Source organism: Mauremys reevesii, linkage group 1 (assembly GCF_016161935.1).
Source record: "Mauremys reevesii isolate NIE-2019 linkage group 1, ASM1616193v1, whole genome shotgun sequence".
NCBI classification, from domain to species: Eukaryota; Metazoa; Chordata; order Testudines; family Geoemydidae; genus Mauremys; species Mauremys reevesii.
The window spans coordinates 50363839-50391430 of NC_052623.1; the positions used below are offsets into that span (position 1 = coordinate 50363839).

At 38.8% G+C, this 27592-nt stretch overlaps 1 protein-coding gene across 15 annotated transcripts in view; it reads left to right on the forward strand.

The window, feature by feature from the left end:
* The window catches only part of PAN3 (poly(A) specific ribonuclease subunit PAN3), a 111453-nt gene that overhangs the window by 65216 nt on the left and 18645 nt on the right, over positions 1 to 27592 (forward strand). For 12 of the 15 annotated variants that reach the window (XR_005597334.1, XM_039533319.1, XM_039533357.1 and 9 more), the window contains 9 exons: positions 2904 to 3054; positions 10008 to 10255; positions 11399 to 11503; positions 13039 to 13096; positions 15471 to 15632; positions 15959 to 16075; positions 17230 to 17331; positions 25577 to 25742; positions 26214 to 26301. Coding sequence is in view for 14 of the 15 variants with exons in the window: in XM_039533319.1 (XP_039389253.1) it covers positions 2904 to 3054; positions 10008 to 10255; positions 11399 to 11503; positions 13039 to 13096; positions 15471 to 15632; positions 15959 to 16075; positions 17230 to 17331; positions 25577 to 25742; positions 26214 to 26301 (1197 nt within the window). In the remaining variant the exon portion in view is untranslated. The remainder of the gene's footprint in view (positions 1 to 2903; positions 3055 to 10007; positions 10256 to 11398; positions 11504 to 13038; positions 13097 to 15470; positions 15633 to 15958; positions 16076 to 17229; positions 17332 to 25576; positions 25743 to 26213; positions 26302 to 27592) is intronic. The other 3 variants (XM_039533332.1, XM_039533342.1, XM_039533367.1) reach the window with 3 other exon arrangements.

A 27592-nucleotide genomic window follows, 5' to 3' on the forward strand; every position in this document is an offset into this window, starting at 1 on the left:
GATCGGCTGAACCTGCCGATGCAGCAGGTAAACAAACTGGCCCGGCCCGCCAGGGTCCTTACCCTGGCGAGCCGCGTGCCAGAAGTTGCCGACCCCTGCTCTACTTGTAACTGTAAGAAACTATTTTTCTATGGACTATGATTCTTTGAGATGCAATTTAATTTGATTCTACATGCTTTTCACCTATTTTTAGACACTTTGAATGATGTTGCTTGATAAATTTACGGTAGTAGTATTGTATTTGAAAACTCTGTTTCCCCTCAGTGCATCCTCTCTTCACTTTCTCCAGTCTCCTCATCTAACTGACCGCATGACTGTTTGCCTGATCTTACTTCAGGCTGTTCAAGAGCATATTTCATTCTACAGTTATTCCTCTACCTAAAATGTACAGGTGTCTGTCTAGAACTTTCCCGTTGTGTTTAAGTGCATTTAAAATTGCCAGTTATAATTAACTTTCATTTTATTTTCCTGTCTTGGTTTAGATTTTGATTTTTTTTCCTTACCCAGACTTTGCAATTCCTTTAGCATCATAGATGAACACCTTTATACCCTTATGAGTCCAGGTATTTTAATTCTCCTGTCTGCGCTTTTGGTTGTGACTAAAATAGGACAGTTCTCTATTGACTGTGTTTCAAATTTAATATTCACACACATGCACAAATTGACTCCTACCTAAAACAACCAAATTCTTATAAAAAAAATATCTATCTTTGTTGTAGGGCTGAAATGTAGGAATGCAGTGGAGCTCCATTCCAAATCCATTGCTGGCTGTTGAACTATTTTTTGTAATTTTAAATTTTTGATTATCATCTACCTTGTTGCAATGTCCAGATTTAACCTTCCTTTCTCGAAGTTTCAAATATTATATTCCATAGTGTTTGGCTGAAGTGTCTAATTGGAGGCGCATTTCTTTTAATTTATTTTTAATACCAAAAGAATTTAAAACAGTGTTTTCAAATAATTTTCTTCAGTCAATCTTTGTTGTCATGTCTTTCCTCTAATGTGTGTGAAATGAAGAACTTAATTTCTTTGACTTGTTTTTTTTTCACTTTTGTGGAAAAGTGTATAATTTAGTAACTTAACTAATCTAAATTTTAAAACTCGTAATTTATTTCAACTACCTAAAAAAGTATAGTCTATACCTGGTTTAATTGCTGTGAGGGTGTGGGTTTTTTGGTTTTGTTTTTTGTCAACCATTATCTTGGCAACAGCCTGCTGTCCATTCAGAGTTCTGCTGCTAACTTATTCTTTCTGATTTTCACTCTTTTTACCTCTTTTATTCAGGCAATTGCAGCAGTTCCCTTTGAATCTGAGAATGTATACTTAAATTTGCCAACTAACACTTAATGATCTTCAGGTTATACACATCCACTTGTAGAATTTTGTTCATTTTTATTTTTATTTCCTACTCTTAACTTCACATGTTTTCTGTCCACTTAAGTTTATTTTAGATGGATATGCTGTAGTGTACTTTATGCCCACCTAGAACCAGTTTGTTTTTCATAGGAGAAGAAATATATACTTTTTTTAAAATGCAAGTTCAAAACCTGTAATTTTAATTGTTTTACAGACTAAGTGTTCACATGCCTTACTTATTTTAAGGTGTTCATCTGTTACCTGTCTAATCATATTGTCTATGGCAGGGGTTCTCAAACTGGGGGTCAGGACCCCTCAGGGGGTCATGAGGTTATTACATGGGGGGTTGCAAGCTGTCAGCCTCCACCCCAAACCTCGCTTTGCCTCCAGCATTTATAATGGTGCTAAATATATTTAAAAAGTGTTTTTAATTTATAAAGGGAGTCACACTCAGGTTTGCTATGTGAAAGGGGCCACCAGTAAAAAAAAAGTTTGAGAGCCACTGGTCTATGGTGTAGCAACTAGCAATTTGTTAAAGGTGCTATGTAAATGGATTAAATAACTTAGGCTATGTCCACACTGGAGACCTTACAACTGCTGCTGTAAGATCTCTTGTTTAGCTGCTCTGTACCGATGGGAGAGAGCTTTCCTGTCAACATAATTAAACCACCCCCAATGAGAGGCGGTAGCTATGTTGGTGGGAAAAGCTCTCCCCCTGATATTGTGCTGTGCACACTACCACTTATGTCAGCAAAACTTATGCCACTCAGCAGTGTGTTTTTTCACACCTCTGAGCAATATACGTTTTGCCAACATAAGTGGTAGTGTAGAAATGGCCTAAAACAGAAGGAAGCTGTACTTCCCAAAAAAAGGAACATACTAACCTGTTTGAAACAGAGACAGAAATGACCTTTCTTTAGTAGAAGTGGTTTTTACAACTTAAATTTGAAACTGCTTCTCAGTTCTGAGGTACTTTCAGCAGTCTAGTTCCCTAAAACACTTCAGAGTAGTGCCAGTCTGTGCAGCGGTGTCACAAAGTCTCAGTTCTCGAAAGGTCCATAATACTAAAATAGAAGAGATTTTTGACAAATCTTTTGAAAAGGTGTTATAGAAATTTATAACTCAGATGTTCATAAGGCAAGCACTATAATGCTACTTAAGATGTAAGGTAGAAGATTACACTGCACAAACAGATTTTAAAGGGGGAGGGATAGCTCAGTGGTTTTAGCATTGGCCTGCTAAACCCAAATCCTTGAGGGGGCAACTTAGGGATCTGGAGCAAAAATCAGTACTTGGTCCTGCTAGTGAAGGCAGGGGGCTAGACTCAACTCAATGACCTTTCAAGGTCCCTTCCAGTTCTAGGAGATTGGTATATCTCCAATTATTATTTTATTTTTATATCTATTCAGACAAGCTGTATGCAAATCTTTAAAATGTCTGATACCCTCTGATATACTTGCCTAGAAAGTTTTTTGAGCTTAATAGGCATTGTCTATATCTTCACACTTGAAATAAACATTAACTTACTGCATTTGATTTTTAAACAGACACCAAATCCTACTGCAAGTGAGTTTATTCCGAAAGGAGGATCAACTTCCAGGCTGAATAATGTGTCTCAGTCAAGTATGTCTGCCTTCTCTCAAGCCTTGTTTTCTCACCCCTCCATGGGAAGTCCTGCTACTGCTGGACTAGCTCCAGGTAAGTTGGGAGTAATGATTTGCAGTATAGCTATTTATTATTAATCTACACTTCAAATTTAACCCATTTAAAACTAGGAGTAAAGTTTTCAATGTATATAAGCCTAGTATATTCCTGGTTTAGCTCTTAATTTAAAATCCGTAGTGCCAATAATAGTACAATAGCTTGAAATAATTTTCCAATTAATTTACTACTACTACTGTACACCTTCGCTATAATGCCCTTCATAATAACAAACCTTCAGATACAATGAACCCAGTCCCTGGATCCCACCTTGAGCCTCACCACTGCGACAGGCTGGAGGAGATACTGCCTCCCCTTCCCCCCACAGTAGGTCTCTTGTTATAGCAAGGGTGTACTGTATACAATAAATGCTTTTTATTTATTTCTAGGATAGGTATTGTGGATGTAGTAATACATTGACTCTTAGGCCTTGTCTACACTAAAGGGAAAAGTCGACCTAAGCTATGCAATTTGAGTTACGTGACTAGTGTAACTCAAATCGACGTAGCTTATATCTACTTACTGCGGGGTCCACACTATGCGACGTTGACGGGAGAGCCTTAGTCTTCTCGATCCGGTGGAGTGCAGGAGTCGACGGGAGAGTTATTGGCAGTCAATTTAGCGGATCTTCACTACCCGCTAAATAGACTGCCAATGCATCGATCACCGCAGCATCGATCCTTTGGTAAGTGTAGACAACCCCCTAGATTAAAGCTAAAGATTTAAGAAAATTCTTATTTTATAACACCGAAGAAAGTAAGACTTAAAATCACTTGCCTTTTTAAAAATTAATTCTGCTGCTACTATTTGTCCTATTGTGTAATCTCAGTTTGCAACCCATATTTTGGGGTCTGCTTCCAATTATTTTCAGTATTAAAAACTCCTATAAAAATGTGTTCCATGCAAATCCTGGAATTCAAAGGTGTTCTGGAAATAAAAACAGTCAAAAAATTTCAAGCAATTTGCACATTAGTTTTCCAAAGTTTGATAAAGCAAAGATACCTTACTAGTTTCTAATTCTTGATAAAAAGCACATATGGGAATAATTGGACAATTTGAATATATACAAATTAGCAAGTCTGGATAACACACATCCCAGGTCTGTAAGGGAATTTGCTAATGTACGCATTTGAACCCCTGACAATTGCTTTTGACAAGTCATAGAGAACTAGAGAGGTACTAGAGGAATCAAGAAGAGCAACTGTTGTACTTAATGCTCAGTCTTGACAGTTGCTATCTGGCAAGACTAACTTGAGTCTGTAGTAAAATCATTGAAGAAATGTCTGTAACTGTTTTGACAATAATGGAAAAATAAGCACTAAATAGCATAGCTTTGCAAAGAACAAATCATGTTGAGCAAATTTTTGGTATCTTTGTTGATCAAATTAACATAAGTGATGGATGACATAATACAATAATTATATGTGAACTTCAGTAAGGTATAAAGTGCCATGCTAAACTGCAACTGCATTATTATGAAATACTAATTAAAGGCTGGATTTTACACCCATTGACTAGCAAACTTCCATTGACTTCAGAGAGTTTTAGGACCAGGTCTCAAATGAAGAATACATTAAAACTAATGTGTTGTCTTTTTGTCCTAGTTTATCCATATGAATCCTCAGTAAAAAAACACGTTGTTTTAATTAAAATATTTAAATGCGAACAATAGAGCTTTAAAGCATTCATCCCATGAATTGTCTGTGAGCCTGGAGCCAAGTGAATTGTAATACAAAAGGAAGATAAAAATCAATATTTCATTTCCTGCTCTTTTTTTTTTTTTTTTTACTGTTGTGGTATAAAACTAGTCTTTTTATTAAAAAGCAAAAGTAGCTGTGTGACAAGAATATGGATGAAGAAAATATCTCTTAATTTGAACTATTATAACTTGGGAAGCAATTCTTTGAAACTTGTACAACTACTACTACTAGATGTGATTAAGCAAGCCAGTAAAGGCACGCTTTTCATGGCCCTAGCATGCAAAGTTGAACATTGTGCTCTACTGACTTTTAATACTAAGCAGTTGTGGGTGTAGAAGTTAATACTTGCAGAATTCCAGCTTTTTAATCAAGTACTTTGTGTAAAAGTCAATGTTAAATTTTTGGCTACAAATTTAAATATTTTAATAGCCATTTTTAGATTACTGTCAACAGTTCAGCAATTTGTGAATATGCTTTAAGTATACTGGCTTTTCTTTGTTCGCTCCTGTCACTTCCCTTTTCTTCACTTACCATGAAACTTGGAAAATGTTAAACAATGTAAGAAGTGAAAGTTCAACAGTAACAGGCACTTTTTGATTTCACATGTGAATATTAACTCCCACCTCCTCAGGTGATGTATAGCTCCTACTTCCCCTCCAGTTCATAAATCCTGTGTGGGTACTGTACTTATCAATACTAGGGAAGAGACTTAGCAGCTGAAAATAAGGGGGAGGGCTAGTAGCATGTGACCAGTCAGCTCCTTGCAGATTTCCAGTGGACCACTGATCAGTTTGCAAATAGTTACACTAGTCAATACATTCTGAAATCTCTCTCTCACCAAGAAGTATAGGTTAGCAAAGCATACACAGATCATATTTCAAATGTGACTGATAATGAAGCAAGATAAGCTGTAAGTGAGAGAGAGCTTACCTCATCAGAAGACTTTACCGATGCATTTGAGTATAGTGTGCGAGAAGATAAGAGAGGCTGATGACGGGCAGAGATGAAAATTGGAAGCTCTCTTCCCAGCTTTCTCCATTATCAGACAAGATCGGTTTCTCCCACTGAGAATGGAAAAAACAGCTTGACAGCAGCTTCTTCAAAGCTCATATCTTGGTGCTCCTACTACCAGTTAATCACTCACAGGGCTCAAGACCTTTAAACTCTCCCATAGAGGAGATGGAAATTGCTTTACTATTTTCTTAATATGGTCGGTGGCAAGTTTGTGTAAAGATCAAGAGTAGAATATTGCACTTATGAAACCTTTAAAAATAGATTGTGCAATGCCCTAATCACATGGATGAGCGCTTACCTTGTAAATAGGTGTAATGAAGCCAGTGCTCTTGCTTACAGGAGCAGGGGCTCCACAATCTGTCTTATTGCTTATTCAGTGTCTTTATTGTTGCATTCAGTATCAGTCAATGGGAAGATATGCTAAACTGGTTTCTGTACTTCATTGTTTTTTCCTCTCTCCTCTTTTACTTCCACATTTCCTTTCTTGCAGCACCTCCCGGTGTCTGCTTTTCCCAATGAGCTTTAATGTCAACAACTAGTGAAATGGAAAAGAGGGTAGAAGTAGTGTCCTTTTCTTTTTTTTTTTTTTTTTTTAAATTAACACCTAAGTTGCATTAGTGGTGGCCAGGGGAGTTCACACCCCTGAGTCCTAGGTTCAAACAGTCTGCAAACTCACATTGACAGCACTACATTAGTTGCATTGTTTACGTTGGGACGATTTTCTTTGCTACCATGAAGGCTGGAAACTTTTTTTTTTTTAAATGAAAGTTTAGATGATGTAAAATCTGAATTCGCAATGCAAGCCTTATAAATCCATCAGATGTGCTGGATACTTGACACTCCTAGCCTACTGGAATCACCCACAGAACCAAAAGCAAAGTTGCAAGTCTCTTGCAACAAACAGGTCTGCTGTTCCAGCAGGATAAAAAGAAACTCTGATTTTAAAAAAACCCTTCCTATCTCCAACCGTTTCACTCAACATGTGCATTGGCAAAATAGACTACCACTCCAGTAAGGGGGCTTGATATGAGAGAGTTTCTGTGAGTCTAGTTTCCAGGCTGGATACTCTTACCACCAATTTATTCCTTCAAGCTGTCAGAAGTTCATCAAAAGCTACCCAAATCCCTGAAACCTAAGTGCAGGGCTGAACTTCATGCGAATTTCAAATTTTGACTAGTAAGCATAATACAGTATGCAAAATTGTATAATAATAATCATCCCTTTCTCTTGTTTCCCTTCCCTCCTCTCTTTTGCTTTGCTAAACAAACATAACTTTCTAAACATTAGATGTATTAATTTGACTACTGCAAATGGAAATATATCTTGTTAACATTGAAAAATGGATGAAACTATACCTATAACCACAGCTGGGTAGTACATTGCTTTATTGGCCCCATGAGAATGGTTTTGAGAAACTTTCAACAGATGTTCATAGCATACTTTTAACACAGACCCTGAACTATATTTATACCCAAACCAACAAGATGTACAGTACAATATAACTTTTGCTGTTTACAGATATTCTATATTAAACTTCACCACATAAAGCAGTCTAGACATTATTTCATTAAGTGGTGGCAACTGCTTTTCCAATCTACAACTGCACACTTTAATTCAGTTAGTTCTTTTTCAGTAAACTCTTTGAAGCAATTGCTTTGGTATCGTTTTGGATCACTCAGTAATAAATGCTTTTAATTAATAAATGTCAAACATTTTATGGCATAAAATAACTGAAATAGGATAGAAGAGACGTACTCAAATCTTTCCCTGGTTTAAAGAATTGTGTAGTGGACATAAATTGTATGAAATTCATTTTAATTTTGTAGGCCATTATTTTATTGGCTTTCCTTCCGTATTTGACTTGGTATATTGTTTCCTATGAAATCATTATCTCCTCTCCACATTAAAGTGGGAGAAAATACAGAACTTTCATATCTGCTCTCTTGTTAAAATTATAGTCTTTTAATATAATATGCAGTAATTGTTTAACCACTATTCAATCACTTTAGGTATTGGTGGGTGCTCCTTGTTTTAATGGAGAAATCTTGCTTTTCTTTGCAGCATAAATATGGATGCATAAATATGAATGCATAGCATAACACTTTGTGTTGGAAGAGTTAATTGAATTGTAATCACACATTCTGGAACAAGCTAGGACAATTTAGGCAGGGTTTATTCTTTCTGTTTTGGAATATTTAAAGAGCAAAAAAACAGATCAGGACTCTGTGGAAGGCTTCATATAGCCCCTCTTAGGAATACTTCAAAGTATTAAATGTAGCCATTCTGAATCTAGTCATTCAGAAGTACCTATTTATAATTTCCATTTTTGATTATACAAAATACACTATGTATTGCCACAATAAAGCAAGCTGCCATGCCAGAAATCTAATATGGCTCACATTGCATCCTATATATCCTAAGGACAATGAACTGGTAGACTTTACCTCAGCAATGGAGGAAAAAATGCATAAGATGACATATTAAAGATAATCATGTTTTGGAATTTGGGAGAGTCGCAAGATTTTTTCAGGGGTTTTGTGAAAGACAGAAGACATATAAATTTTTTTCTGAGGCAATCTTCCAGTTTTGTTGACGGAAAGAAATAGACCTAACTTATTTTGCATGTCTTTTCAGCTGCCTAAAAATTCTTTAGTAGAACCAAAGCTAGAGTGCAAATTTAGTAAATAGCTTTTAATAGTACCATCATAATACACTTGTTTCAGATGAAATTTTAGCTATTTTCAAAACCCAAGAAAGTTTACATTATTCCACAGCATAGCATAATCTGTCTTAATTTTTTTTATCAGAAAGTCACCAAAAGTTACATTTATATCTATTAACATATTTGGTAGCTATACAGAATTGAGACATGGGCTGCATTTTACATGGTAGAATCTATGTTCACTTTTGTAGCTCGTCATGTGGATTGGTAAATATAGTTGGTACTATGGTAGAGTTTTGCAGAGAGGATATTTCAGTCTGGAAAGGCTTACTTTAGTCGTGTTAGGAAAGGTTAAAGTTGTTTCCGGTGGGGAAAACTGTGTGCCTAAAGTGAGATATTAAAGGGAACACTCTAATACCAGCCTTTCTTGTATTTAACTGCTCACCCAGATGTATGTTCTATCTGTAACTCCAGGGGGTTTTCTTACAAATGAGGTAGTTGGGGCCAATAGAATAAATGTCTGAAATTATTTTTATAGGCTGGCGCTCATTCCTATACTTTCTGAAAATGCTCTACTATCTGAAAATGTCAAAGTAATCTTGGATGAATATTTTTTTATTCCTAATGAATTTAAGGATATTTGGGAACAGGGAATATCCATGTCTTGTATCTCTATCTGCAATATTCTTGAATGAGAAGTTGCTCATTAACTAAAGCATGAATGTAACATAGGGTGCCCCTGTCTGTTCCAGTTGCAGCACTAAAGTGCTAATCAGCCCTGAGATTCTAAAGTTGTCTATAGGACTTGGAGATCAGGGTGCGGTTGAGGGCTCCGGATGAGGGTGCAGGCTATGGGGTGGGGCTGGGAATGAGGGGGTTTGAGTGTAGGAAGGGGTTCTGGGCTGGAACGGAGTGGGTTGGAGTGCAGGAGGGGGTGTAGGGTCCTGGTGGCGCTTACTGCAACTTCTTTAAAGCGCTTACTGCTTTAAATTGAAAAACTTTCCTGACTGTTTACTTGACTACCTTGTGTAAAAATTAGTGCTAATATATATTGACACATTTTCATTCCCTATATTATCTGCACACAACTAAACCAGTTCTGCCCCTACAAGCATGCCAATAATTTGGTTATTCCTCTGTCTTTGCAAGGCTCCTCTGCTCTCAGTCCTATCTCCCTCTTGACATATTGTATTCCGTGTGCCATCTTAATTCCTCCACCTGCATCTAGGCCACATGTTCTTCAGTCCCCCACCACAACTGTCCTGCTCTCCTTTTAAAAGAAGCAAAGATTCAGACAGTTTGGTGTCTGTCCTCTTCCTGGGAAAAATGTATCTTCTCCATCTGTACTGCTACATTGTCCCCTTAATGCTTCATAAAGAAATAGCGGTGCTTATGCCTTTCTGCTCCCTGCCTTCCTGCAGAAGGAAGTTGCAGCTTCCTGGCCCTTCTCACCTACCAAAATTTCACTTCGCCTTGAACGAGTAGATGAAGTAGGTTTTTCAAGCCTTGAGTTAGTCTTTACGTTTCCACAAAGCAAGTATTTGTTCAAGAAAATTTTCTTGTGTCTTCTTAAGGAATGTCACTGTCTGCAGGATCTTCTCCTCTTCACTCCCCTAAAATTACTCCTCACACATCTCCTGCTCCTAGAAGAAGAAGTCATACTCCAAACCCAGCAAATTATATGGTGCCTACTAGTGCCTCTACTCCTGTTACTAATGCTGTCTCCCAGCCTCCATCTACTGGCCAGGTGATTCAGAAGGAAACTGTGGGTGGAACAACATATTTCTACACTGATACAACTCCAGCCCCTCTCACAGGAATGGTATGTTTTGGTTTTGATATCCTCATGACCTTTTTGACCCTATCTTAGCTTTTTCATAAAATGAAGATGTTTGAGTGATGTTTAATCTTGCTACTAATTTGTAGTCTATTGAAACTTGGCACAGAAGCTGTTACTTGGATACTTTCTCTTGCCAAATCTTAATTTTGAGGGGTATTACTCAAGTGATATGAGAGCACTATGGGGCAGGTTTTTTTCCTTTGCTGTTTCTGACTTCTATTTCTGCACTCCTGTGCTGAACATGTTAAGTTCTATCTCTTCCCTCCCCCCCCCCCCCCAAAAGGGGGCAGCATATTGGGACTTATCAAGAATTGAAACTAGGAGTAGGTTACTGAGTTGAGTTATCATGCAGATGCTAAAATGCTGTAATGATGGATGGGGGTGGTCACATAAGACCCTAAATAGTTGCATAATGTGGGTAATGTTTAAATGGCAAACTGGAACTTACAATTTTGTGCAGAATTCTAGTAAAAGGTTCACTAAAGAGGAAGTGTTCTGATGACAACTCAGAATTATGTTGCCTTATGTTTTACTGAGTCTGGTCTGTTGTATGTACACAAGACTTCTTGATGAAATTTCCATTAATTTAAAAGTTGTAACTAAGTATAGGAATTATAAGGAAAGATGGTAGGGAAAATCCATGGGTAATTAAAAGGGTACTGTCAACTCAAAAATCACATTGTCTGAATAGCTGACCTATTAGTGTTACAACTTACAAGTAATAGCTAAGATTATTATAACTGAAAGAGATGAGAAAACTTATCTGTTTTGCTTGTTTCCATTTGTGTGGAGTTTTTCACACAACAGCAAGAAGAATGCATTTTAAAAACAATTGTTAAACTCCAAGAAAAATCATCTTTAATTTCTGCAAGATAAAGAGAAACTTGCATTTATGGATGGGAAAGGACGACAGTTAGTGTTAGATGATTTAAAAATCATCTGAAGTTGCATTGGTTGTGAATGTCACATTAGGAAAATGTAGAGAATGCAAGAAGTACATTCATAGCACATGTACTATGTCAGCAGGTCAAAAATTGCTCAGAATAAACGCATATCAAAATCAGATGAATGTTCCAAATTCTAAAGGAAATAAGTCTTTAAATCTTTTATTTTTTTCCCTTTTAGGTATTTCCAAACTATCACATTTACCCTCCCACTGCACCTCATGTTGCTTATATGCAGCCAAAAGCAAATGCACCTTCCTTCTTCATGACAGATGAACTCAGACAGGTAAGCTGTCATAGTATTGAAGTAGAAATGATTAAATATCTTCATATAGTCTTTAAGAAAGTTGAGCAACTACAAACAACAAAAGGAAATAGGCACATTAAAACCACTTAGAATTCTCTTAATTTCGGACTTAAAAATGTAATCACGTGACAAAGAGATACCACAAAAAAACAAAATTACAGTATTTGTAACTGTAATACCTTCTGAATGCCACATCTTTTTATCAAGAAAGGTTACTTGAAGAGAAAAGTATTTTTGGAAACCTTTTGGAATTTCTGTACATACTAAACATTTTGTGAGGCATTGGGGTTGTATTTTAAATTTGATTAGAATACAGCTAACTGAAATGGAAGTATAATCAAAAAAATGTTCATTTATGTGATTTGTTTTTGTTTTTTTTAATATACAGAGTATGTAGTTCTATTCCTTTGGTATGTTTAAATGTATTATGAAGTTGGGTGTAAAGTTAACTGCCTCAGCATTTTCAGCATACCTGCTAGTCTTCTGGGGCAGGATACTGTTCACCCTTGGAGTTGCTCCGACTTGTTACGGTGTCTCTTGGTTTCATGGCTCTGCCTTTTTCATGCTCCTTTTACAGCTTTCTTCCACACGACTTTTCCTTTAAAAAAAAAAAAAGTCTCCATTGTAACCTTGTTGGTGTCACTAGGCATGACTCTAGGTAACTCAGGAGGGTGGAAAACCATAAGTGTCAATGAAGCCTTCCTGTACTAGGCCTGAATGAACTAGTCACTCCATGTCTGACCAAAGCCTTTCCATGTTTGAACTTTAATCGACCTAACAAGCTAGCAACAGAGAATGGAATGTGTAACAGCTAGTTATCAGGTGCAACCCCACTCACACAGATACTAGGAAATAATAATGAGGCTGTATGCCTCTGGCTAAGGGGCACAATAACAGATCAAAAGAAATAAAACAAGATAACGGTTCAAAGAAGAGTTACTAATGAGCTAGGCTGGTTCCCGCCAAGTATGACTTAACTGCTTAATGTAATTGCTATTGCAAAGTGTAATCTGCTGCATGGGAATGGAAGGTGGGGAGAGAGGGTGAGTGGGGGGGGGGGGATAGAAGAGGCTTAGTTAAAGTTATGTATAAAAAAGAGAAAAGCTGCTTGTAGCTGGGTGCTTGATCTGAGACAAGTCTGTCTCCTGGCACCGCTTTGAGATCTCAAATAAACTTTGTCTGCTTCTCCACCTTGGTGTGTTTATTGGAGCGAAGCACACCGGGCAACGAACCACTGTTGCTGTCCTCGGGCATTCTCTGCCGGCAACAACCTCCTTCCGATGAGAAGCAGTAGTCCTGAAGTAGCCTCCTTTTTGTGCAGGTTTTACCTGGGTGGAGAGTCCATAGATTCAACCCCTTATTTTTCCAAGCTGGTGATGCAAGTTCTCCTAAAAAGTCAACTAGCTATTTTAGTATTGAAACCTGACCTTTCCTAGGTATTATGCTGTAAATTTAGCAAAGATGATCAACTAAATTATGTTCTGTACTGTAAGGCTACATAATTTGTTCCTCAGGAGCTGATCAACCGACATTTAATAACAATGGCTCAAATTGATCAAGCAGATATCCCTGGTAAGTAACTAGAAAGTCAGTCATAATTGTCTGTGGTTATTCTAAGCAAGTCTTGTTCGCTCGCACAATTGCATAGCACTACTAACTTTGTTAAAAAATAAATATATATTAACAGCATGTTTTAGCAAAACTGTTCCTGAATTTAATTTTTTGTGAAGTGTAAGACTTGATCTGATTATACTAGAGCTGTTAATAACAGATGTCGTCATAGTTTTAATACTTTGCCCCTTCAAAGCACTTTACAAACATAAGGTCTCTACTGTTCACCATTTCTTCTGCATATTTTCTTTTCTTTATTTTAAAATTCTTTAGCTGACTTAGTCTGGTTTTCTGTTTAACATCATTTATCTGTGCTTTAAAAGTAAGCAGTTAACTTCACTGAGCAGATTTCACTTTTAGATCCTGTCCTCAATCCACATTGTAACTGATTTTTGTATCCAGTTAGTGGCATGGTTGGCTCTAAGCATGGTTTGCTTTCACGCATTCTATTGGGTGACTACAGCAGCTAAGGCCTACTTTTTCAAAAGTGAATATGTATGCAGATTATCAGGAGAAGGACTTTTAAACCCATCAACTTGACTATGTTTCTACGCTTCAGCTTTGGGTACTGCAGGTATGTCTACACTTAAAATGCTACAGCAGCACAGCTGCAACACTTCAGTGTAGACATTACCTATGCTGACGGGAGGGGTTCTTGAATACAAAGGAAAAGATTGCTCAAATATCTTGAGGCATTAGATGAAGGAATATTTAGGGTGCCACTTCACTACCAAGAAATAGGTGAACTGTTCTGGGCGCTTGTATGTAGAAAATCAGACCAAGGCAGTATTTTAACGAGGAAAAACAAGTAAAATTCCACAAGTTTAGTAATAAGCATTTATTGTGATACTTTAGAGGAACTTTTTGCATGGGATCACTTTTGAGAAATTCTTCCTAAACAAAGGCATTCAACCAACATCCATAATATTTGTTACTACTCAAAAGTATTTGCTTTTTAATAAGAACTTTCTCCCTAGCAACCCCTCCCGCAACTTCTGCTTGAGCCCAATGGTCCTCAGTGCTTGTGAAGTCCATCAACCTGTTGTCTTGTCCTTTTGTTTTTCCCCCTGCGTAGATACATACAGGATTGACTTCACTAAATGATTTAAACAGAGGAAGAGGAGTTGAGGGAGTAAAACCTTGTTTAAACTCAGTGCCTTTACTAGTTAGGGCTTATCTACAGGGAGACTTAGTGCATAGCAAGCCAGAATGTAAATCCACAGCATACTAGCCTGCTCCACACTAACTGCATGTCTGGCCCTTGCTACTACACTTTAAAGTTTGATACTGCCATTTGAAACAAGAGTACGTCAAAGCTCACCTCAGAACTTTTAGTGCACGATAGCAGGGTCCACATGGCCACTTAGTGCTCAGCAGGCTTGTATGCTAAGTATTCACACCCTGGTTTGCCACTCACTAAGTCTCCATGTAGACAAGCCTTGGTAAATGTGGGTTTATGTTTAGAAGACTTTGTTTTTCCAAGACTCTGTCTTGACTAGTAAGATAGGTTGTGTTTTAAAATGCTAATTAACATGATTTTTGGCAGATTTTGCACCTAGTGTAGATTGGGGATGTTGTGCAGTTGCTCATTGTGGTCAGTCTTTTGAAAAACTTATAATTGACCGCAGTCAGCTAACTTGTTTTTATGCAGTTTGCCCTGTCTAGGTGCAAAGTTGGGACTAAAATACAAGTGTTAGCACATTAAATGACACATTGTAAAACACAGCCTAGTTTCTTAGTCTCAACTGTCCTCCTAGATGTCTTATAAGCGGTCCAGTTTCCCTCACTCTTCAAACAAAATAGTGTATTCATTCTGAAAACTGTCTGTCTTTGCTATTCTCTGCTGTTCTCGTAACGAAGTCAAGAGTTGACTGGGGGCTTCATATTCACAAGGCTTGTGTGGGTACTGGGGGTCATCCATGTCCCTTCATATCTTCATCCTCAGTAGCTGCAAGAAAGAGTAAATTTTCGAGGCAGACCAAAAGATGATCCCAATTTGTTGTGCAGCTGCCAATGTACTGCTCCCCACTATTTATGGATGAATTGGTTTAATGTTAGAATGAAGCTGGTACTTCATGGCACACAGTGCTTTTACTTCTCTTGTTTACTTTTAGTATGGCAAGACTATTTTTCAGAAAACACATATATCTGTTATCCAAAAATATCTCACAGGAAACCATATTTGTGCCAAAGATAGAATTATGAATTTTAACTTTGTTGCATGACACAACACAAAGTATTGTTTGACATCTTAATAGTCAAATTTTCTTTCCTACTGTAATATTTATTTTACAAATGCAATTAGTGTCTAATATATTTCTATAAACTGCTTTAGCAGTCCCTACAGAAGTTGACAGCTACCACAGCCTTTTCCCTTTAGAACCACTGCCACCACCCAATCGGATACAGAAAACAAGCAACTTTGGGTACATTACATCATGCTACAAAGCTGTAAATAGCAAAGATGATCTGCCATATTGCCTTCGGAGGATACATGGTGAGGGAAATAATAAGTTGTCATCTTTTTAAACTTCAATGCTACCTATACTTAAGCCTAAAACATTTGCACTTCTATAATACTACGCATAAATCTTAAATTGGCTTTGAAATGAATCATTCTGTTGGAATAAGAGAGCAGGGTTTGGCCTAGATAACAGTCCATAGTGTTGGAAATGAGCAAGCAAAGTTTTATATTGGTGTGCCTCTGTTGGTGGCAGCTCAGTACTTTCAGAACAGATACCAAAGTTTTTTAGACAAATCTAATGGATCCTAAAATCATTGAATAGATGTAATTAAACTATGTGGGTTTTATTCTCTTCTCAGGTTTCCGTCTTGTTAACACAAAGTGCATGGTATTGGTTGACATGTGGAAAAAAATTCAACACTCGAATATTGTAACTCTGCGTGAAGTGTTTACCACTAAAGCATTTGGAGAACATTGTAAGTTTCTGGGAATTGAACTGTTGAGGTAATTTTGAGGATATTAGGGCAGTGGTTCTCACTTTTTTGGGTTGAGGACCCATTTGTAACCCTTGATGGCCTGTCATGAGACAGAGATCCCCGCGATCCAATGACAACCCCCCTTCCACTGGTGGGAGTGGGGACTCAGAGCTAAGATTCCAGATGCTCCACAATGGAATTGGGGGATTGGCAGTGAGCTGACACCTCCAGAAAACATCCCTCCCATACCCCCGTCTATGGTATCAGAGGACACGGGGTTGGAAGGGGATTTGGGGACTTGGGGGTGTAATGAAGAAGGGGTTGAGGGTTCAGGGGTGCTGGAGAAGGAATTGGAGGGGCAGAGGGGTGTGGGGGCAATGTTGGACAGAGGGAGGACAGAGGGGTCTGGGGACACAGCCCCCACACGTGGCCCATGGGAGGCAGAGGGTAAAAGGGTGGGGTGGGGATTTTTCATCTTTGGGATAAAGTGGGGATCTGGGGGAAGGAGTTGGGGGCAGAAGGGGCTGGTGGTGCAATGGGGGAAGTGCTGGGTAGCTGGTGATCATGATGGGTGGTATGACAGCGGTGGATTTGCCTGGTTGTGGGAGGAGGGGTACATCAGGGGGCCTGGGATGAGGGCAGGATGGGATATGGAAGACAGGCAGTCACCTTCCTGTGGGGTGGGGGAGTACATCAAGGGGCCAGTAGTTACCAGAGAATGTGACACCTACCGTTCCCTCACAGCTACTGTCTCGCAAAGCTGCATGGGCTCAGCTCTATATTCTGTGTACATTAAGATTTCTGGAGCCACAGCACCGCTTAGGTTTGGCCTGTCTCCCCTGTGAGGGGCCAGCCGGGACAAATTTGTGTGAGTGGTGGTGTGACCTGGTGCCTGGAATCGCAGCCATCACACATTCAAATTTGGCCTTGCTGGCGCCCCATCGTCATGACGGAGGGGCAGCTGGGCCAAACCTGAGCAGCTCTGTGCCCCTGTGTACCAGATCACAGTATTCGGAGTGGGGAGCTGAGTTCAGCCAGCCCCACAACCTTTTGATGCATTCCGGCAACCCGCTCTTAGGTCATGAGCCATAGGCTGAGAAACCCTGTATTAGTGTTGTTAATTGTTGTCACTTACAAGTCTTTTTATTTTTAAGCTCTTGTGTTTGCATACGATTTTCATGCTGGAGGAGAGACGATGATGAGCAGACACTTTAATGACCCTAGTGCTGATGCCTATTTCACTAAAAGGAAATGGGGTAAGGAAAATGCATTCAACTGTCACTTTAGAAACTATTTCAGATATCTGAGGTGTAAAGTTAGTAGGGCAGAGAAAAAGGTAAGTTCAGCTTCATCATTTTTTAGTTAGTCAGATATTAATTATATTGTAAGGACCACCAGACAAGGGTCTTTACTTCTCTTTTCCTAGTTTATTTGTAAAATTCCTAGCACACTGTAGGTGTTACGTGAAAATAAATGTATAGGGAGTATTTTAAATAATAGACTGAACCAGTTGAGCAATGATTATTTTCCTAATGGAAGAAAATGCACAAGAAACTTGAGTAAGGAGGCTACAACAGACATGCCAAACCCATGGGAAAAAAATTGGGCTTGTTTTTGGCTTAATTGGCTTGTGAATTACTTGTTGGCTAGTTTTTGGCTTGTAGCTTGTTCCTTGTTTTGCTTGTAGTTTGTGCTTCTTTTTTAATCGGCTCCAGGCAGGAAGGGGCAAGCAGGGGCTGGGGCGGGGGAAGAGAGTCAGGGGTGCACAGCCCCAGATGCACGCTGGGGGGATCTAGTCACATAGAGTGTTGGGGTTTTTAGGGATTGGCTTGTTTTGGCCTTGTTTTGAAATGGGATTAGCTTGATTTTTGGCTTATTGTGAAAGTCGGGTGCTTATTTAGTGCATGAAAGCTGGCAGTTATAGGCTACAACAGCTACTAGATTGAACATGGGACTGGGAGTCGGGCTCTCCTGAGCTCTAATCCCAACTCTATCATTGGGTGGCACGTGGCAGATTACTTACCAGTGAGATTTTCAAAGGCACAAATAGCAGGTGCCTTAACTACCATCTAAAGTCATTGTGCCATTTGTGTCTTTGAAAATCTCTCCCTTAATCTCTGTATTTGAGAGGTCCCCCTTGGTAAAATGAGGATTCTTACTTGCTTAAAAAGGTGTTATGAGAACCAATAACATTTGCATGGTGCTTTGAAAAGGTAAAGCTACAGTTAGTAAGAACAGGAAACAAATTTAAAATCTCTGCACATTTAATATTCCTAGATATATTTTTTCCTTCATACTGTATCTACAGATCCACATCCTGTGAATTGCAAGCCGTGCCATAGTCTGTTACTTTTTAGAAAAGAAATCAGTGGTTAGGGATCTCATAGCTCAAAGTGGCCACTAATTGGCTCTGAAAGCAATTCTGTAAATAGACCCACAGATTCTTCGCAAGCCTGCTCTTTTTACATCTGCTTGTTGAAACTGGAACCACTAGTTTTGGACTTGTTAATTTATTTTAAATGTTTAAATTTGACTTAGTTGTCTAAATCAGGACCTAGTGGATCTTCAGCATATGAAAGCTGCAAGCCTTTAAAAGATGCAATTCAAAATGATCATCAAATAGTCCCCATTATCTTTTCATATAGTTCTCAGGTATGAAATTAAAACGTGACTTGCAGAATCATCATGACTGATGATGATGTGCCAAAGGGAAAGAACTCATTTTGATTTTCCGATTCCACAAGTTTGCAGGCCTAGCAGTTAAGAAAAAGAGTAATCATCTTTTTTTAAACAGAAACTAGGTGTTCTGTACAATTATGTAGCGTATTGTTATAACAAAACTGAAGTTGTTTTTCAGGAAGGTATTTAAATTAATTCTACCACAGCTAGAGTAGCTTTTAGTATCTGTAACATCTAGTCCTTACTATTGAACTCTTCTGAACAGCCACTTCAAACTCTGTTCCAACATTTGCACCGTGTTGCTTAGATGAGGCTAGTCAGTTGGCCATTTTTGCCAGGGCAGTCCTTCAGATATTTCTTCTCGTCCATCTTTGGGTTACCTACTGCTTTCTACTCTACAAGAGTGGGCATCAATGAACAATTTGAGAGAGAAAATAAGATTGTGTGCCTATAATTTGAATTCTCAGGCTCCTTCACAGATTCCTTGAAGCAGGGGATTTTGAAGTTGAGATTTCCTTTCTATAAATTCCTAAAGAGCATGCTGCAATATGAGGCCCTGAATGGTGCTATTAGTTTTAAAGCTTTAGAATCCCCACAATGTGGCTTTGGCTACACTTACACTTCAAAGCGCTGCCGCGGCAGCGCTTTGAAGCGCTAAGTGTAGTCAAAGCGCCAGCGCTGGGAGAAAGCTCTCCCAGCGCTGTCCGTACTCCACCTCCCTGTGGGGAATAACGTACAGCGCTGGGAGCCGCGCTCCCAGCGCTGGGGCTTTGACCACACTGGCGCTTTGCAGCGCCGCAGTTTGCAGCGCTGGAGAGGGTGTGTTTTCACACCCTGCTGCAGCGCTGCAAATTTGTAAGTGTAGCCAAGCCCTGTGATGCACAACTTGGTGTGAATCTGTGGAAATAGTGAATTAAGAGAATTTGGTTTCAGGTATGCAACCTTATTTGACTCTATCTTATCAGTTAGCAAAGCTAGTTTTTGACAGTTAAATGAAAAGAATTGTGGTTACATAGCTGTTTCACATGTCACTTTCTGGTGTCTGTGTGGTCAGTCTTTTTTTTTTTTTTATTTTGCCATGTCATCTGCAACTACTGTTCCAGAATTTTTTTGGAAGGGATGTGGTGTAAAGCTTTCTCGTGACAGATGGGGGGAAAAAACAAACTAACAACTATGGTTTATTTTTGTACTGAACACCTGTACTTTCTGTTATTTCCTGGTTTTTTTTAATTCTTTCCATGTGCTGTCTTTTATTCCATAAAGTATCTTCTGTTTCTGGTAGCATACTGTGATAATCTAATGTTGTTTTATAATGTGGATAAGATTTAAAGATGAAGCATGTACATATTTCAACAGACAAAGCATTCTGTTTGTTTAGAATTCATTTATTTGTACAATTCCAGTTTCTTTGAGTCTTGCTGCTTGTTTTGTATATCAGTTTTCATTCCCAAGAAGGGAATTTGTCATCTTTCTGTGAGATAGTTATTGTTATGGAGTTTCTGGTAGAGCATTTTTTTTATTAGTGATATATTACTTAATGTATTGAAATAGTACAAGACATGACAATGTCTCACATCTCTTTTTACACCAGCTGAAATTCCTCTTACTGTAGCAACCTGGCCTCAAAAGTACCTTGAACTGTTACTCTGCCTGAATGAATTATAATCAATGAATACAAATTAAGTATCAGATTGTTGTAAATAATAAACTACACCAAAATTATACATATTTTAAATCATTTGCTAAAGTAAACCCCAGCAATATTAGAAATAACATTTTTTGGCAGCATTGGATGGCATTTCTTTCCAATTGATTTCCTAGTTCAATACTACTTTAGTTTAGAAGAAAAAACAGACAAGAAGCCTTCTCTCTCTCTCTCTCTCTCTCTCTCTCTCTTCCCCGCCCCCCCCCACCCCAGTCAATGCATTAAAAAGTTCTGAGTTATCTATACTTATTAACAATCCCCTCCAAAGGCTCTGAACATTAGTTTTCAGTGCTACAGATTGCTTTTCTGCATACAGCCCTTTATCAGCAAAGACACACAAGCCCCTTTTTGACCTGCAGGCAGGAATCTGTTTACGCTATAAGAACATAATTTGGAACTGAATCCATATCTTTCCCATCCCTGCCTCAGAATAGTTCCCCAGAATATAGTCTGTTTTAAACTGTTTCTAGTCCTCACGATTGAGGACCTTGAAAACTTGAACATTGTAAGTTGATGTGAATATAATCTTTCTGTATCAACAAACAAGCAGAAACTAATAGCTCTGAGAGGTATAAACTGCACCTTTTTATCGCAATAGCAAGTTGACACTGAAACCTGAAGATACCACTTTAAATGGAAACTAACTATTTCACTGCTGCTGATTGTTTAGCAGAAATATCTAGCTGACTTGATTGTTTCACGAGCCAAAACTGCCTTTGTGACTGTTCAGGGTTCAGAAGCCCCAACTCTCTCTGTCCAGCTCCTGAAACCTCCGTATCCCTAACAACTTTTGTGAAATGCAGTTATTCGTTAACAGTACAAACATTCTGCAGTATATTGATTGGCAAGGTAGGGACTATGTAAAATTAACTGAATTCAATAACCGGTTGCAGAGGGGCTACTGTATTCATTGTACTTTCATATTGGATTCATTAAAAAACTCACTTTTAAAATTTAAATGAAACTACTCCAGAAAATCCACATCACAGTACTACGGAATGTAGATTCAGCTTGCGGGGTGGTGGGGAACAGTGGGAGGGATGGCAGAAGAATGGGTGCAACAGGACCTTTGTAGATAGGCAGAAGGTGCATCATCCTTACAGTAAGGGAGAACTTTGTTTTTATTGTCCCTGTTCAAGCTGTGAATTGTAGTACACCTCTCAAACAACTAGTTAAATAAGATCCAGGAGCATGTATTGACAAAGAGCTAAGTGCTTAACTCTGTTTACTCAAGTGATCACCATTTAAGCCAGCCCAGGTGTCAGACCTAGCTCAGGTGTGAGTGGCCCCACACTGCAGAGCCATAATCGGGTGCATCTACTCAACATCATACACACTGGGGTTGCACTCTGGAGTGGTTAACAACTGTGAGTGCCAGCCTGAGGGCAGACTGTCAAAAACCCCAGACTGGTGGTATGTTCTGTTATTAGATTTCACCAACCCAGTAACAAATATGAACTCCTGAATCACTGTAACAGTCTTACCCTGGAGTTACAGACAGTTCCCTTGGGCATTTTGATCTATCTTACCATGCAGGCAAGACAGACTTAGTGATAAATGGTCACTTACACCAAAAATCATAATAGACCTCTACCTCGATATAACGGGACCCGATATAACATGAATTTGGATATAATGCAGTAAAGCAGTGCTCCGGGGGAGGGGGGGGTGCTGCGCACTCTGGCAGATCAAAGCAAGTTCGATAAAACGCGGTTTCACCTATAATGTGGTAAGATTTTTTGGCTCCTGAGGACAGCGTTATATCAAGGTAGAGGTGTATATTCAGTTTGCCCCCTGTCCCAAGAGACCAGTCACTTACCCAAGATCATTTTGTACTTTAGATCTCACACCAAAGGCAATGCTGGTAGCCAATCCTATAGTAAACTAAGGATTTATTAACTAGAAAAAAGAAGTTACATACAGGTTAAAGCAGGCAACGTACAAGCACAAAAGAGTCAGTCTGTGGTTCCAAAAGGTGACAGAGGTGTAGTAATCTGTCCACTGAATGTCTTTTTAGACTAACCCAAGTTGACCCTGGGGATCTCTGCTTTTTGTTTCTTAGCTCCAGCCCTGGTAAGAGTCCAAACAGCATAAAAGAGATTCAGTTTCCCCTTGTCATGGATTTTAATTCTCTCCACTCCAGAGCCCAAAGTGATGGGATGAGTTCATGTGTAGGTCTCTCCTTCCTGGAGGGAGTTAGGAATGCAATCAACAGGGACTCTTTCTTTCAGTGCTACCCCAATATCTCGTTTGCCTTCTGTGGGCTGTCTTGTACACTGGATGAGCCCTTTACCTTAATTAATGCTGCTTTTCCTGGTTGGTGAATTACACAATTACAGAGATTTACAATTCAAACACTCAAAGTAACTTTTCACCATGAGCCAGTGGTGAGCAAACTTCTCCAGTTGTGTGCCCCCGCCCCTCCCCCCTCCATTAACACTGTCTGTCCACAACTCCCTCCACTACTGCACAGCCAAGGCTTCCTCAGCGGCAGTGCTTGGGCTGAAGGCGGAGCTGGGGATGGAACTGGGGTTGGAGAAGGAGCTGGGGCTAGAGGTGAAGCTGGGCTGGGGGCGGAGAAGGAATGACGCCAGAACTGGGCTGGGATTGGGGGCAGATGTGGCGTGGAAGCAGAGCAGGACTGGAGGCTGAACGGGGTTGAGGGCAGAGCTGATCTGGGACCAGAGCGGAGCTGGAAGTGTGTTGCTCCATCCCTGCCCCACGTGGGGGCTGGCCTGGGCCCTGTCAAGCCTATCAGATCAGCAACTGCTTAAGTAGCTAGCTGGCACAGAAAACTCCAGCTTTCTAGTGCAGAAATAAAGTTTGGTACTTTAGTTGAGTGATCTCTCCTTGATCTTTTTTTTACCTTCTCAGTATATGATGAGTGCTCTTTCATTAGTGTTTTGTGCTTGGGTATCAAAAGGCAAATATTGCTCCCATTGTGATACTGAGATTGTAAGCCCCTTGGAGTAGGGACTGTTTTGTTTCTGTATAGAACCTCACACAATGGAGTTCTGGCCCATGTCTAGGGCTCCTAGGTGCTACAGTGATGTAAATAACTGTAGTTCTCCACGAAGATAATCATTTGGCTGTGCTTTTCCTTTGGAGATAACAAAAATTACGTTTGATTCTAGTGTTGGTTTTTAAACAGATGTAATACTCACTGTCTTAAAGGGGCCGTATGCGTATTACATCTGCAGTTCACCATATATAAAGGAGTATAAAATGAAATAAAGTACATGTGTGAGTGACAGAGACTTGCCCAATAAGGGAACATCCTGTCACCCTGACATGAAACCGTGATCGATAAGAATGATGAAGAGGGGATATTTTAAAAATGTGTGCAAAGCGAGACTACTGGTGTAAACAGGTTTGTGGAGGATGATTCACATACTGATTCATCAGCAGGGCAATAAATCTAAAATTAAATCATCGGGAGCCTCCATGTGGTGTGCCAGAGTTCTGTGGGTTGAAAGCGGAAGTGTCTTGTCCTTCAAAATCTGAACCAATGGAACCTTCGCCACCAAAAGTGAACTAAAGATAAAGATGTTAACAGAAATGAAAGTAAGACACATTCCTAGCCCACTGGCCTTCCCACAACCCCCCACCAAACAGTAACATTTCATCTGGGATCATCTACAGCAATGTGTTTTACTTTTCAACAGTGGCTGTTAACTACAGTCTTGAGCAATTTCCCAGAAATAGTGATGCATTCCTCAGGGAAAACTGGCATTTATATGGAAAAGGATGAAGATACTTGTAAATCTCTCAGCATTGAGGCACATATGTAAGAGCACTCTTGAATCTGGGCATTACTAAGAAGAGCCACATTGATGACCCTGATATTCCCAAAACAAGCACTAATGTGGCCTAGTGAAACGTCTGAAAGAGCTAATCTGATTTATAGTCAAATTTAGTTCTAGTACTCCTGTTCTGGAAGTATTGTTTCCACTGTAGCCCTTCTTTATGCCTCACAAACAGCAACGTCTTTTAGTTGCTGAGTGTCTTCAGTATTAACATCCTGCCCCTCTCTACAAAAAATCAGTCTCCCTATTTCTAGTAGTAATTTTAGGTCAGTCATTAAAATCAACCACTAAGATCTGCACTCTGTGTATTTTGCTGTTCTAGGAGGGTGGCTTTTGGGCTATGATTTGGAAATGGATTGAAATCAGGTTGCTTTTACAGGGCCCATTGAACATGAATACTGTAGTAATGACTGAATTACTAGTGACTTGGGTCACAATGAAACAAATGATCTGGGGTAATAAGGCTCAGCATTCCAATTCTGTTGAAACATACAATCTTTCATTCTTATTTCCCTAATGGAATTTGAAATTAACTTGTTTGTCTTGTCTGTACACTCTGGGATTGGGGGCAGGATTAATTTATACTCCTTTCTATTCTCTATATAGCATAAGAGCACAACGGTACCAGTTGCAGATAAGCAGTAGTTATTGTGGTATATACTTTTTGTTTTGGAACGTTTTTTGGTTTCTGCTTTTTGAGTATCGTGATGCATCAACAATCAGACTGCAACAATCAGTTTTTTAAGCCTATTGTCTTTTCATACTGAATTTTCATCCTAACTTTTAAAATGACTTAATTTTCATGAATTTGAATCAAAAGTTGTAATATCTATTGAAGGAATTATCACTTTTTTAAAGATCTATTTTGACCGTTCAAAATTATCCATTTAAAATGTTGGTGGTACTTTTTCAGTAAGCGTACATGTCTACGCTACAACTAGGAGTGGGATTCCCATCTCCTGTACACATGGTCAGCGGCAGCACAGGCTAGCCACTCCAAGTATGTACCCACAGGGTTACGGTGGATTTGTACTCTGGGCAGCTACAGTGTTGCCACTGCCCATGCTACAGCAGCTACACTACTATTTTTAGCATGCTAGCTCAGATGCGTACACACTTCTGCTAGCGCACAAGCTGGGAATCACACTTCTAGTTTGTACTGTAGATGTAGCCTTAAAGTAGAATGAAATTGAGGTATGTTGGTCAATTCTTCATTTCAAAATACATTCACTTAAATTTTACATACTATCCTTGAAGTTAAAGATGGCTGCATTTTGTTTGTTCTTTGATACTATAATATTTTGCTTTTAGGTCAGCATGATGGTCCTCTGCCCCGGCAGCATGCTGGGTTACTACCAGAGTCTCTTATTTGGGCATATATTGTGCAGCTCAGCTCTGCATTGAGGACCATTCATACAGCAGGATTAGCATGTCGAGTTATGGATCCAACAAAGATTTTAGTAACGGGCAAAACAAGGTAATGGAAAACAGCCTTTTCAAATTAGATGGTTGACTATTAAGATTTGTGTGCAACGATAGCTTTTAATTACATACCTCTGCCAGATATGGGGAAACAACTTAATAATTTGACTAAAATGTTTTATGTTGGCCCAAGACTAATGAAGTGGTAAAGGTTTGATGCTAGAAATCAAGTTCTACTAAATTAAGTTTAGAAGGATTTACATCTTGCCTTCTGAAAACATCCAGTAAGCGGCATGCATATTTGTGGATCTATCCACTTAAGTTCTTACCTAGAAAGCTTTTAGCAGCAGCATATGTTACTTTAATTAAAAAAAAAAAATCTTAGTAAGCTAATTGGCAGCAGGAGAGCTTAGATGACTTTTTTGAATTCTTACCTTGTATTTTATATGATAAATGTCAGAAAAAAACTAACCATCAAAAATAAAATCTTACCAAATCTCTTCCCTATTTCCTGTTTGTTTCAAAGGTTACGAGTGAATTGTGTTGGAGTCTTTGATGTTTTAACATTTGATAACAGTCAGAATAATCCACTGGCACTAATGGCTCAGTTTCAGGTAGGATGATAATGCCATGCTTGCTTTATAATAGGTTAGATAATACGTGCCAGGAACAACTCTTAATTCCATTTGAAACATTAATTTTTATTAAGGCCTAGACATTTTACATTTGTAGGCTTCAGTGTATATATATTTTTAACAATCTTTGGTATTGGCATATGTTTTCATCCCTAAGCTGTGTACATTTATTTGTGATTTGTATACATGAGCTGTCATTTTGTTACTGTTGAAACTTCAGAAATAATATAGCACTTGTATATTGACAACAAGCAAAGCATAGGTCAGCTTATTTTGCAAAACCACAAAAATCAGAATTGGTTGGAATTGATTCCTTTTTAAAAGAAGGAAAAATCTTTTAAATTTAGTATGAAAACTTGAGTGAATACTGGAAAACAAATTTAGGATGTGATGTGTACATGAAGCTACTGCAGAATTGGGGGCATGTGTCATGTAAGGTTTTAATAGAAAATGAGGTCAATGAACAATTAATGGTTCCTTTTAACTTTTTGTTTCTGCTTTCCATTTTCATGCGGTTATAGCCAAAATAGTTCAGAAGTAAATGTGTGTATGCTAAGGGCAAGATAGCTTAAAAAAAATTTTTTTTAATGTATACGTGCACTCAGTCTCCTCTCCTCCCCACCATCCTTAAATGTGCTCACTACATCAGGATTTAAACAAGGATGACTTCTCCCACAACCCCATTTCCAACATTTATACACATACTTCCTGGATTAGGAAGACTCCCTTTAGAGTCAATGAGTGCTACACCGTAATTATTTGGAGTACTTCTTTCCCTAACTCCCCCTTGGGGATGATGATTCTGTCTCCAGAGCATTTTCGTCTCCTGCCAGCATTGGGAGTGTAAGACCACAGTAGGGAATTAGATTTAAATTATTTTCATTAAACAAGCTTAGTCACTGAGAGAATTGCTTATTTATACATACATAGTAATAAATGGGAAGTTTGAATAAGCTGGTTTCTGCCTTGCTAAAGCTCAAAACTACTGAGAAATGTAGCAGCTTTTTGTTAGTGATAGAGTAAACAGCTCTCAGTGTACTTTACCAGTGTACACTAACTTGTTTCTTATTTCTTCTTAGCTGGATATCTCCTGTTGTGTGTTCTTTGTAATCAGTTAGTAGAAAAGAAATGGCTAATAAAATCCATTATCTATTCAGCCCTTTTTATTCTGACTCTATAGCGTTTCTTCCAAAAAACCTTGTCTGGTGGACCTGCCACACACAAGCACTGCTTTCAACTTATGACTAATTGCTCAGTAGCCTGAGGATGT